The sequence below is a fragment of the Oncorhynchus gorbuscha genome, linkage group LG03, assembly GCF_021184085.1.
Source record: "Oncorhynchus gorbuscha isolate QuinsamMale2020 ecotype Even-year linkage group LG03, OgorEven_v1.0, whole genome shotgun sequence".
In the NCBI taxonomy this organism is placed as follows: Eukaryota; Metazoa; Chordata; class Actinopteri; order Salmoniformes; family Salmonidae; genus Oncorhynchus; species Oncorhynchus gorbuscha.
The window spans coordinates 70,876,658-70,889,952 of NC_060175.1; the positions used below are offsets into that span (position 1 = coordinate 70,876,658).

The window sequence follows — 13,295 nt, forward strand, 5'->3', positions numbered from 1 at the left end:
GCCCAAGAGACTGTGTCGACAATGACAAACAGTCTCAAGCGGGCAGACAGTGAGACAAGCGTCAGGGCAGGTGGATGTAAAAGAAAGGAGGGGAAGGAAGGAAACAGTGTGAACTGTTAAAAGACAGGACATCTGTCCAGAGGGAGGACGAGGAAGTTGATTTGAGACCTGCCTTAATTGCCCATGAGGGGATAAATAAAGTCATATTGAATTGGAGCTCCCAGTACTTACTCTTCATCACCTTGAGTGGGCCGCCTTCTGACTGAGGAGAGGGGGACAGAAACGCCCCGCCTTGGAGAGGCGGCAGTGGAGAGAGAGATAAGAGGAGAGCGAGAAGGGGCAGGCACATGCAGTCAGATAGCAGGTGTTCCAGAGGGGAGGAGAGGGATGGGACCATGAACACAATTGAAGGAGGAGGAATAAGAGAGCTCATTAGTAGAAGACAGATGAGTTTCACGTTCAAGAGGACAAAACATACATGAGAAAGTCAAAACCATAGAGATAAAAACTTTCGAGGCTGACGTCATCGATCCCCAAAGCTCTGGAATGGAACAATTTGCCGGCCTCTTACCTGAGGACAGTTCTAAACAAGCAACATCTGCATTCTGTGGTCAAAACGTTCTTTGACATCTACCTGATGAAGCAAGCTTTGGGGCAGAGCATAACTACTCAATTGAACATTTCCCCGAAGCATAGAAAATAACCAGCATCTTTGTAACTAGAACAGAGGGAGCAGACAGGGGCGACGAGCAACTGTGGCGAAGAGCAGCCATGTCAGGTAGTGTCAGTCAGTCAAGGCAGAGAGAGATGGGGGCAATTAAGGAAATGGCTGAACACTAAACCGGTTCTCAAGGTAACGGTAGCCCTGAGCAAGGGCATACATTTGTAATCAGTTATCTGGGACGGTAAGGCCAGACTCATCTCTCTGTCTCTACAGAGTGAGATAACATTGTTTTTGCGCCTGCCCCAACTCAGCTTTCCAGGAATAACTGCACTATTGACACTTCGCACAGGTTTTGCCATCTGTGAAATGCAATGGCCAGGCAAAAAAAGACATAATGAACCATTTAAAATACAGTAGCAAATATAACATGACATTTTTTTTATTCAGAATGAACTGCAGCACAATGTCAGAAAGAAAGGGAGAGTGAAAACAGAGAGAAAGGGAAAGCGGGGAAAGCAAAATAAAGACAAAGCGCGAAAGCTACAGGTAGCGGCAGTGGGCACTCACTTCCTGAAGAGGAGGAGGGGCGTCGCTGGTTGGTGTTTGAGGAAGGGCTGTACTGGTAGGTGGGCATTTCCGAGGGCAGTGGTGGGGGAGGAGGGGGTGCCGGGGTGGGGTTGCTGATGGGGAGGGGAGGCGGGAGAGGAGGAAGAGGAGGAGGGAGGGACAACTCCTCCGTGGTGCCGTTCTCCGGGCTGGGGGCGGGGCTTTCGGCTGGCTCCTCCAATAGCACAGAACCCTGATTGGATCATAAAAAATAAAATAGAAAATGGTTAGTTCGTATTCCACCAGTCAAAACATAACAGATACCTGTCCATCTTAAATATGAAGGGTCTCCTTTTGACAGAGCTAAAATGTAGAGATGTTACAAAAATATCATTTTAAATACTTGGACAGTTAGTCAAAAGCAATTTTTGTCATTGAATCGCACACGCACTACTGTTAGCTGATAACCCATCCATAAAATCGCTCCCTTTGCCATGGACATCGGAAAAGAAGAAATGGAGCTAATTATTTATTATTTTTGGTAAACATCTCCCAATTTTTGCACCCTCAAAAAAAAAAAGCCCCCATGGTGATCTTTCTATCATCTCATTCCTTGACAGCTGGAAAGGAAGTTGTAATAATGGTAGGAACCAATGAACCGTATCACCCCTGGCTGCACAGAAAGACATCCCAATAGACAGTCTAGCAGTGCTTGGCTCGGCCCATAACATTATTGTATGTGGGAGGAGAGGGAGAATGATACTGTGACAGATGTACAGTAGTTGACTCTATAATGACGGCCCAATTAGACACTTGCTGTCTATAACACCCCGTGGGAATAATAATGTGCGCCCATAATAATGCAGTGAATATGGCATAATCTAGGGTCTTTCTGGGACAGGGACACCAGTGGTGGAAAAAGTACCCAATTGTCATACTTGAGTAAAAGTAAAGATACCTTAATAGAAAATGACTCAAGTAAAAGTCACCCAGTAAAATACTACTTGAGTAAATGTTTTAAATGATTTGGTTTTAAAAATACTGAGGAGTATCAAAAGTAAATGTAATTGATAAAATATACTTAGGTATAAAAAAAAAAGTTAAACTATTTCAAATTCCTTAAGCAAACCAGACTTTTGTCTTGTTATTTTAATGTACAGATAGTCAGTGGCACACTCCAACATCATTTACAAACAAAGCATGTGTGTTTAGTGAGTCTGCCAGAACAAAGGCAGTAGGATGTTCACTTGATAAGTGCTTGAATTGGACCATTTTCCTGTCCTGCTAAGCATTCAAAATTGAACGACAACTTTAGGGTGTCAAGGAAAATGTATGTAGAGTAAAAAGTACATTATTTTCTATACGAATGTAGTGAAGTAAAAGTAAAAGTTGTCAAAAATATAAATAGTAAAGTTATCTCCAAAAATTACTTAAGTACTACTTTAAAGTCATTTTACACCACCGAGTGATACTAAGGGCTCAGAATAGTGTTTGCTGGCCGAGAGTACTTAGCACCTCTGAACATAATTTGTGCACCGAGTGCACACCAATTTCACATGTAGACTCACAAGGTCCGAATTGGCTCAATGTAGATTACACCCAATAGTGGCCTTCGACACCAAACTGTCGATACCCATGACATTATGGGGCCGTTGACTGTGCGTGCAGGACCTCATGATGCGTGTCTGTGGAAATATGTATCCACACTTTTCAGCACACAACATCTAAAACACCATTTTAGTTTATATAGACTATTTTTTTTGTTCAGACAGGAAACCCACGTATTCGTTAAACCATTTATTTGAAAATAGATTGCGATACATGTGGTTTTGGCATTAGGCTCTGCTCGTTCAGGGGAGCTTACTGCCAGAGCAATGCGTCAATTATTATCATTATTAATCAACTACAGGCAGTGAGCGAGATATACCAATCCCCCTAACGGGAACAAAAAGAAGAACCAAACAGTTGGGGTGGTGGTGGACTAGCAGAAAACAGACAACACATAGTGGGTGGCAGCAATGTTACAGCAGCAGCAATATTAAGAAGCAAAGAGAAGCCAAATCGCATACCTTAGCACAACCTTTGAAAGGTTAAGCACAGATTTATTACGAAGCCAAGTTCATGAAAATGTCATTTCCCTGGTAGTACAGTGCAGTCCTGGTTAGCTTCACTTTGAGGATAATGGAACAGTAATCGGTTTGTTTGTGCCTGTGTTTTGCAAGTGAGTTTTCGCAACAGGGCGGAGATCAGGCGGTATCCTTTGGTATCGGTTGGTATCAGATGGTATGTTATGTAACACAGAGACACACTGCCGTCTGTGGCCCTTTAGGACAGCAGTTTCTTTCTCTGTCCCGCAACAGAGTTGTGCTGCACTATGCTGGCTTGTCAGGTGAGGCAGCAAGACCTGGGTTGAGGTGAGGATTGGGGCCTGGGAGGAACAGAGTTCTGCTAGATTAGAGGGCAGTCACTGGGGGATGCACTGGTCTGACCGACCGCTACAGAAGCCAATCCTGTTGGTGCCAGCTAGTTGACTCTAACAGGGCATGGTATGGCAGCCATTTTGATTATCAACAGCTTGAAAACACTGTGCGGCTGTCTTGACTATTACAGAACTGATCTTGTGTTTATCAAATCCCCCCCAAACAAACGTCTCCCTCTTCTACAGTGAATATACTACGGAGAGATACTGGGTGAGCAGGCTTGTGTTCCAGCCCAGTACTATCACACCAGTTGCAGGCAATCAACTGGACCATGATAAGTTGAATCATGTATATAGTGCTGGGCTGGAACACAAGCTTGCACACCCAGTTTGCTCTCTAGGAATGGAGTTGGAGAACAACCCCTGTTGTCTGGTCCTGCTTACCTCCTCGTTAGGTGCCATGGCTCTGATCCCACGGTTGTCGACCGTGTCGCTACCCAGGGCTTTGTAGTAGTCCCCGGTGCTGGGCTGCTTGTTGAAGTTTCGAGACTTTCTGTTGGAGTCCACCCGACGCAGCTTATCGTGGTGATCTCCTGGAGTCAGTTGCTGGGTAGAAACAAGAAAGGGGCCAATGAGCAGTGAGAAAATATATAACATACTGAACAAAAATATAAATGCAACATGTAAAGTGTTGGTCCTATGTCTGCTGCCCGGTTCAGTTGAAACCGGGATTTATCCATGAAGAGCTCACTTCTCCAGCGTGCCAGTGGCCATCGAAGGTGAGCATTTGCCTACTGAAGTCGGTTACGATGCTGAACTGCAGTCAGGTCTAGACTCTGGTGAGGACGACGAGCATGCAGATGAGTCTCCCTGAGATGGTTTCTGAATGTTTGTACATAAATTATTTGGTTGTGCAAACCCACAGTTTCATCAGCTGTCCGGGTGGCTGGTTTCAGACGATCCCACAGGTGAAGAAGCCAGATATGGAGGTCCTGGGCTTGCATGGCTGCATGTGGTCGACAGTGTGTTCCAGTTTCCGCCAATATCCAGCAACTTCCCATAGCCATTGAAGAGGAGTGGGACAACATTCCACAGACCACAATCAACAGCCCGATCAACTCTGTGCGAAGGAGATGTGTTGCAATGCATGAGGCAAATGGAGTTCACACCGGATACTGACTGGTTTTCTGATCCACACCTCTACTCTACTTGACCAACAGATGCATATCTGTATTACCAGTCATGTGAAATCCATAGAACAGGGCCTAATGAAACTCAGTAAAATCTTTGAAATTGTTACATGATAATGATTATTGATAGACCTCTTACCAAATATATTCACTGTTGCTTTCAAAGTCATCCAAAAGGTCGTTTTAACAGAGCAAATGAAATGTAACCATACTTTATAAGTCACACGGTATATCATAAATGATGCTATTGTCCTTCTGTAGCTCAGTTGGTAGAGCATGGCGCTTGTAACGCCAGGGTAGTGGGTTCGATCCCCGGGACCACCCATACGTAGAATGTATGCACACATGACTGTAAGTCGCTTTGGATAAAAGCGTCTGCTAAATGGCATATATTATTATTATTATTTAGGCCTATATAGCATTTGCAAAGTCATCATCTGTTATTGTTTACATTTAACCCAGGGTTCAACTAAAAATATACAATACATATAGGAATTCAAGCTTTTGTCGATTTGAAATGTAACTTCCAAGTTAATCATCAATACGTTGGATCCTCGTCTATCTCAACCAAAAACCTAACTTAAAGAAAACGACTAAATCAAATCAAACTTAAGATAAAATTAAATGTATTTAAAGTTAGGTTAGATGAACTCCTATTCTTAAACTTGCATTTTTAGTTGACATAGTCCAACTCTTCAACTTTGATTCTTGGTTGAGATAGAGACGTAAATCCAACATATTCATTATTAACTTGTAGACAAACTGGAATTTGTTGACAACCACACACAATTCAATATCAATTTTGTAATACAGCAAATAGCCTATCGACAAGTTAACAAATGATATGTTGGATTCATGTCTCCAACTAAACCCAAAATGCAAGTTAAAGAACAGGAATAAATCAAACTTATTTAAAGTGCATTTAAAGTTTGATTTGATTGAGCCACAGCTCAGATTAAACTATGATGTGTTGTCAACCAAACAATTCAATCATCTTTTTCTAATACAGTATCCTAACGTTAAGGCTATCTTGCAAACTAATGTACCTGTATTTGTTCAACCTTAAAATGAGTAACACATCCATGGCCACTGAGGTAAGCCTACTGTAACTCTAAATGTCTTCTTATGTAATCATAGAAAGCATGCATGTTCACGATAGCAAGCAAAGGTCGCAGGTCCTTGGAGATCTTCACAATTGCTGTAATCTGTGCTGAATCTTGAACAGCATTGATCACTTGCACCATGTACGTTTAGTGTAATCTCAACTGGCATCCAGGTCATTTGGTTGTACTATTAGATACAAAATATCTAACATTGTATTCCCATTTGACCTCCGTTGTGCTTTTAAATGGTTGAAAGTAGGGCCAGGACAATACCAGTATCTAAATATTTTTTACATGGCAAAAATTAAAACACAAAAAGTCTTTGGTCCTTTAAAAATATGCAGTATGTAAAATAGGGTGTGCTATAGCTTGGAAGATAAATACATGTGACTCTGAATGACAACATAATGATGTTTGTTTTCAACATTAGGGCTGTATTCCTAAAGAACTTAAATCCGCTTCTTGTTTTGTTGCCTTGCCACGATACTAACGAGTATCACGATACTAGTAACGTCCCTGGCCCTAATAGATAGCGCCGATAACACATTTAGATGACAACTAAACCAAAAATACAGTTTTCTATTGGAATTTGGCTGTTCTTTTAAATGGTTGAAAGCATACTTATCACACATTGGGAATTCAACAAACTTATAGCTATCTTTTTGAGTGGGTAAATAAAGGTTGAAATCTCACTGATCAACATCAACCAAATATTACCCAAATTTCACCGTTGAAATGACATGGTGTGCCCAGTGGGATGGCTCCTTCATCTCCGGGTTTCTCACTTTCCCATTCCGAGCTCTCTAGGCCACTTGTTGAGGAGAAAGTACATTGGACACCTGACACAATAGACCCATGTTTCAAAGATAGCTAGGACCATTGAAGATACTGCTGTAGTCCAAGGTTGGGGATAATCCCAGTGGGCAAAAACTGGTTGAATCAACTTTGTTTCCACGTCATATCAACTTTTTTTTAAACGTGACAACATTGAATCATCAACCGAAAGGCATTTAGTCTTTTTTCACCCAACCTTTAACCCAAATCATATGACATCGTGACATTTGTTGTTGATTTCACGGTTAGTTGATAAATCAACCAAATGAGAATCAAAACCAGACATTGAACTGACGTCTGTACCCAGTGGGATTTTATTTCAATTCAGTAAGTAAATATGAGTTGATCCCAAACCTCTTCTTCAATATGTTTTAATCTTGTGTACTAAACACCAATGGAGTGCTTTTCCATCTACGTCTTTTTTTTTGGGGGGGGGTGTATTTACCTAATGCAAAGTATTGCATTACGACTATTTGCATTGAAAGCATTGCTTGACTAAGAAAAGCTGGGATGTGTGGGCCTTTTCTTTCCTTTCTATCTCCTCACCTCAGTTAAGTATGGCCAGGCTTACTCTGTGAGACAGAACAGCCCGAGTGTGTGCTTTTTTAAAGAAGTCCCGCTCACAAAAACACATGAAATAGTTGTACTCTACGAAATACCACCCAGCAACCAAGCAATAGAACGAGGGGGAAACTATTTCTTATTTTGGGCTCTGTACTTATCACTATAGATAGACAAGTACATTGTTTATAGTCCACAGAGTATAACGAATCAATCAGATACAGGATTATACTATATTCATAGAAAGTGAATAAAGTGAGAATGCGGTTGATTACATTCGAAGCTATCGGGTCAACGTGCTCATTTCAGACGCTCATTTTGCCTGTCAAATTGCACAAAAACAAGAGCATCACAACCGGCAAATGTCGTCATTTACATTTGAAATCGCATTCATTTCGTTTTCGAGAGGTACCTCCTAGAGACAACCTAGAGACATCCAACAGATGTCTAAAATCCTAGACAATGTACACACAGGCAGAAATAATCCCCAAAGGCTGTGACGTCCCTCTTTTCCCTTTATATTGTCCTGTTGTTTATTTGATATTTTCTTGTCCTATGTGGCTTTATGGGTGCATTTACATTGTTGACTTACATCTGCTGTCAGAGACAAGGTCCCAGAGCAGCACTTAGCGAAGTGTGTACGTGTGTGTAATGTGAGTAGGGAAATCCACAGGTGGTTTAATGGTCATCCTCTGAGGGATTGAGGGACATCATAGTAGGTAGCAGACCCGTGTACAAAGTCTCAAGACCACCACCCCTGCTCCACCGTAACCCCCCTTAACCCCAACACCTCCCATCACACTGATGTCTGGCTGCTGGATAGACGCCGCGATCTGTGTTCATTTAGCGGGCTTCTGTATTTTCTTCTTACTTTACTGTTGAACTGCTCAATGTGGTCGCGCTGTGGCATACATCTCATTTGCATGGACCACTACTAACATCAGAAACATACACCTCATTTGCATGGACCACTACTAACATCAGAAACATACATCACATTTGCATGGACCACTACTAACATCAGAAACATACATCACATTTGCATGGACCACTACTAACATCAGAAACATACACCTCATTTGCATGGACCACTACTAACATCAGAAACATACATCTCATTTGCATGGACCACTACTAACATCAGAAACATACATCACATTTGCATGGACCACTACTAACATCAGAAACATACATCACATTTGCATGGACCACTACTAACATCAGAAACATACACCTCATTTGCATGGACCACTACTAACATCCGAAACATACATCACATTTGCATGGACCACTACTAACATCAGAAACATACATCTCATTTGCATGGACCACTACTAACATCAGAAACATACATCTCATTTGCATGGACCACTACTAACATCAGAAACATACACCTCATTTGCATGGACCACTACTAACATCAGAAACATACACCTCATTTGCATGGACCACTACTAACATCAGAAACATACATCACATTTGCATGGACCACTACTAACATCAGAAACATACACCTCATTTGCATGGACCACTACTAACATCAGAAACATACACCTCATTTGCATGGACCACTACTAACATCAGAAACATACACCTCATTTGCATGGACCACTACTAACATCAGAAACATACATCACATTTGCATGGACCACTACTAACATCAGAAACATACATCACATTTGCATGGACCACTACTAACATCAGAAACATACACCTCATTTGCATGGACCACTACTAACATCAGAAACATACACCTCATTTGCATGGACCACTACTAACATCAGAAACATACATCACATTTGCATGGACCACTACTAACATCAGAAACATACATCACATTTGCATGGACCACTACTAACATCCGAAACATACATCTCATTTGCATGGACCACTACTAACATCCGAAACATACATCACATTTGCATGGACCACTACTAACATCCGAAACATACATCACATTTGCATGGACCACTACTAACATCAGAAACATACATCACATTTGCATGGACCACTACTAACATCAGAAACATACATCTCATTTGCATGGACCACTACTAACATCCGAAACATACATCTAATTTGCATGGACGACTACTAAAATGGAGAAGCAATGAGCGTTCAAGTGTCCGTTCATACTTTGTCAATAATTCAGTAGCTCATATGAAAGATATGAGCAAGTACATCATATATATGAAGTATGTTTCAGTGAGGGGATCATTGCAGGAAAAAGCCTTCACGAATGAAAAAAAAGAGACATTGTGCAACATAAGACTGGCCCTTGAAACAACCTCTAACTTGATTGGATAAAGTGACATGTTTTTGCAAAGTCATATGTCTGGCTTGTTAGCTTCCTTTCCCCCTCAGAACCTATGCAGAGTAATCAGTGTTTCACTTGTGATTTCTTTCCATTGAAAACGTTTTACCATCCTGAAAATGATGGGAGTAGCGGCAACGATTTACCAGCAGTGGCCCTGGGGGAACACTAGTACTGTCTGTTCACCATATGCAAAGATGCCATACAACACAACCATTCATACAAAGAACACATCCTCCCTCCCCAACAAAGCAACCCCTAATACCTGCGCAGGTCGGTATAAACCAAGAGATTGCTCGCATTAACACTTCAAATGCAACAGTTCCCCTTAACGACAGCCAAGTCACTCACATAAAAAGCTGTGGTCACTTCTAGGCTTACCGTAGTTTAAGTTCTTTCCCCTCAGTAGTACTCTTGGTCCTGACAGATCCGACCCAGAAGCTCAGAGGTGCACTGAGAGCAGCAGTCACCACATTTCCAGATCTCCTCGTCCCCCTGCGCTCTACTGTGTCACTCTACCTGGCCCTCTCACTTTACCCACAGGCCCTCATCAATAAGGCACACCTACAGCGACCCGTGACATCAGGCTTCAGGCCGCCGACCAACCAACCACAGCGCGGCACAACGCCCGGTTGAGCTCTTATGCAAAGTACAGAGCAGTAGAGGGCTGAGGCAGGGCGGGCACAACCGTCTCGGCTGCCCACACTCAAATCTCCCAGGGTTTATGGATTAGAAGAATTCCTGCCGGCTCCATTTTGATTAGCTATGAAAGGCCAGACAAACACTATCTTTGCTACTGTTATAATTGTAGAGCGAGCAGATCCTATAAAAAACGTTAGTCGTAATACATAAGTCTGAGTCTAAGTGGCCAATGTACAAAAACATCACCTGTCACAAAACAAAAATACTGAATGGGGGGGGGGTGAATTCAAGCAAACCTACACTGCGAAAACCTGTACTGTAGAAGAAGAAAAAAACTACATAGCACCTGCAAAGCACAAAGTGGCCCCTCTGAGTTTTATTTGATTGTACTTAGAGTGGGAAACTGCAGTTGCTACATACATTTTTGGACTTTTTTGGTTAAATTAATGATATACAGTATGAGTCAAAAGTTTTGTAATTTTTTTTTATTTGACCCCTTTTTTCTCCCCAATTTCATGGTATCCAATTGTTTAGTAGCTACTATCTTGTCTCATCGCTACAAGTCCCGTACGAGCTCGGGAGAGACAAAGGCTGAAAGTCACAACCCAACCACACTGCACTGCTTCTTAACACAGCACGCATCCAACCCGGAAGCCAGCCGCACCAATGTGTCAGAGGAAACACCGTGCACCTGGCAACCTTGGTTAGTGTGCACTGCACCTGGTCCGCCACAGGAGTCACTGGTGCATAATGAGACAAGGACATCCCTACCGGCCAAACCCTCCCTAACCCGGGCGACGCTGGGCCAATTGTGCGTCACCCCACAGACCTCCCAGTCGTGGCCGGTTACGAAAGAGCCTGGGCACGAACTCAGAGTCTCTGGTGGCACAACTGGCGCTGCAGTACAGCGCCCTCAACCACTGCGCCACCCGGGAGGCTACGAGTCAGAAGTTTGGACACACCAACTCTTTTAAGGGTTTTTCTTTATTTTTACTATTTTCTACATTGTAGAATAATAGTGAAGACATCAAAACTATGAAATAACACATATGGAATCATGTAGTAACCAAGAAAGTGTTAAACAAATCAAAACATATGTTATATTTGAGATTCTTCAAAGTAGCCACCCTTTGCCTTGATGACAGCTTTGCACACTTGGCATTCTCTCAACCAGCTTCATGGGGTAGTCACCTGGAATGCATTTAAATTAACTTTCCTTCTTAATGCATTTGAGCCAATCAGTTGTGTTGTGACAAGGTAGGGGTGGTATACAGAAGATAGCTCTATTTGTTAAAAGACCAAGACCATATTATGGCAAGAATAGCTCAAATAAGCAAAGCGAAACGACAGTCCATCATTACTTTAAGACATGAAGGTCAGTCAATCAGAAACATTTCAAGAACTTTGAAAGTTTCTTCAAGAGCAATCACAAAAACATTCAAGTGCTATGATGAACCTGGCCCTCATGAGGACCACCACAGGAAAGGAAGACCCAGAGTTACCTCTGCTGCAGAGAATACGTGAAGTGTTAACTGCACCTCAGTATGCAGTCGAAATAAATGCTTCAGAGTTCAAGTAACAGACACATCTCAACATCAACTGTTCAGAGGAGACTGCGTGAATCAGGCCTTCATGGTCAAATTGCTGCAAAGAAGCCACTACTACAGGACATCAATAATAAGAAGAGACTGGATTGGGCCAAGAAACACAAGCAATGGACATTAGACGGAAGGTGGAAATCTGTCCTTTGGTCTGATGAGTACAAATTTGAGATTTGCAGCGTCTTTGTGAGATGTGTCTTTGTGAGATGAGGAGTATGTGATTGGATGATCTCCGCATTTGTGGATCCCACCGTGAAGCATGGAGGAGGCGTGATATTTGGGGGTGCTTTGCTGGTGACACTGTCTGTGATTTATTTAAAATTCAAGGCACACTTAACCAGCATGGCTGCCACAGCATTCTGCAGCAATACACCATCCCATATGGTTTGCGCTTAGTGGGACTATCATTTGTTTTTCAACAGGACAATGACCCAACACACTTTCAGGCTGTGTAAGGGCTATTTGACTGCATCAGATGGCCACAATCACCCAACCTCAACCCATTGAGATGGTTTGGGATGAGTTGGATCGCAGAGTGAAGGAAAAAGCAGCCAACAAGTGCTCAACATATGTGGGAACTCCTTCAAGACTGCTGGAAAAGCATTTCAGGTCAAGCTAGTTGAAAGAATGTCAAGAGAGTGCAAAGCTGTCATCAAGTCAAAGGGTGGCTACTTTGAAGAATCTAAAATAAATTGAATGTTGATTTGTTTAACACTTTCTTGGTTACTACATGATTCCATATGTGTTATTTCATCGTTTTGATGTCTTCACGATTGTTCTACAATGTAGAAAACAGACAAAACAAAGAAAAACCATTGAATGACTAGGTGTGTCCAAACTTTTGACTGGTACTGTATACCAATTGATTCTTATAGAATGTACAGTTGAAGTCGGAAGTTTACATACACGTAGGTTGGAGTGATTAAAATTAATTGTTAACAAACTATAGTTTTGGCAAGTTGGTTAAGACATCTACTTTGTGCATGACACAAGTAATGTTTCCAACAATTGTTTACAGACAGATTATTTCACTCATAATTCACTGTATCACATATCCAGTGGGTCAGATGTTTACATACACTACGTTGACTGTGCCTTTAAACAGCTTGGAAAATTCCAGAAAATTATGTCATGGCTTTAGAAGCTTCTGATAGGCTAATTGACATCATTTGAGTCAATTGGAGGTGTACCTGTGGATGTATTTCAAAGCCTACCTTCAAACTCAGTGCCTCTTTGCTTGACATCATGGGGAAATCAAAAGAAATCAGCCAAGACCTCAGAAAAAAGAATTGGAGACCTCCACAAGTCTGATTCATCCTTGGGAGCAATTTCCAAACCCCTGAAGATACCACGTTCATCTGTACAAACAATAGTACGCAAGTATAAACATCATGGGACCACTCAGCCGTCATACCGCTCAG

General features: G+C 42.1%; 1 protein-coding gene across 1 annotated transcript in view; it reads right to left on the reverse strand.

Moving 5' to 3' along the window:
• The window catches only part of espn (espin), a 107,935-nt gene that overhangs the window by 44,680 nt on the left and 49,960 nt on the right, over positions 1-13,295 (reverse strand). The window contains 2 exon segments of the mRNA XM_046343563.1: positions 1,232-1,463; positions 4,074-4,222. Of these exon segments, the coding sequence (XP_046199519.1) occupies positions 1,232-1,463; positions 4,074-4,222 (381 nt within the window).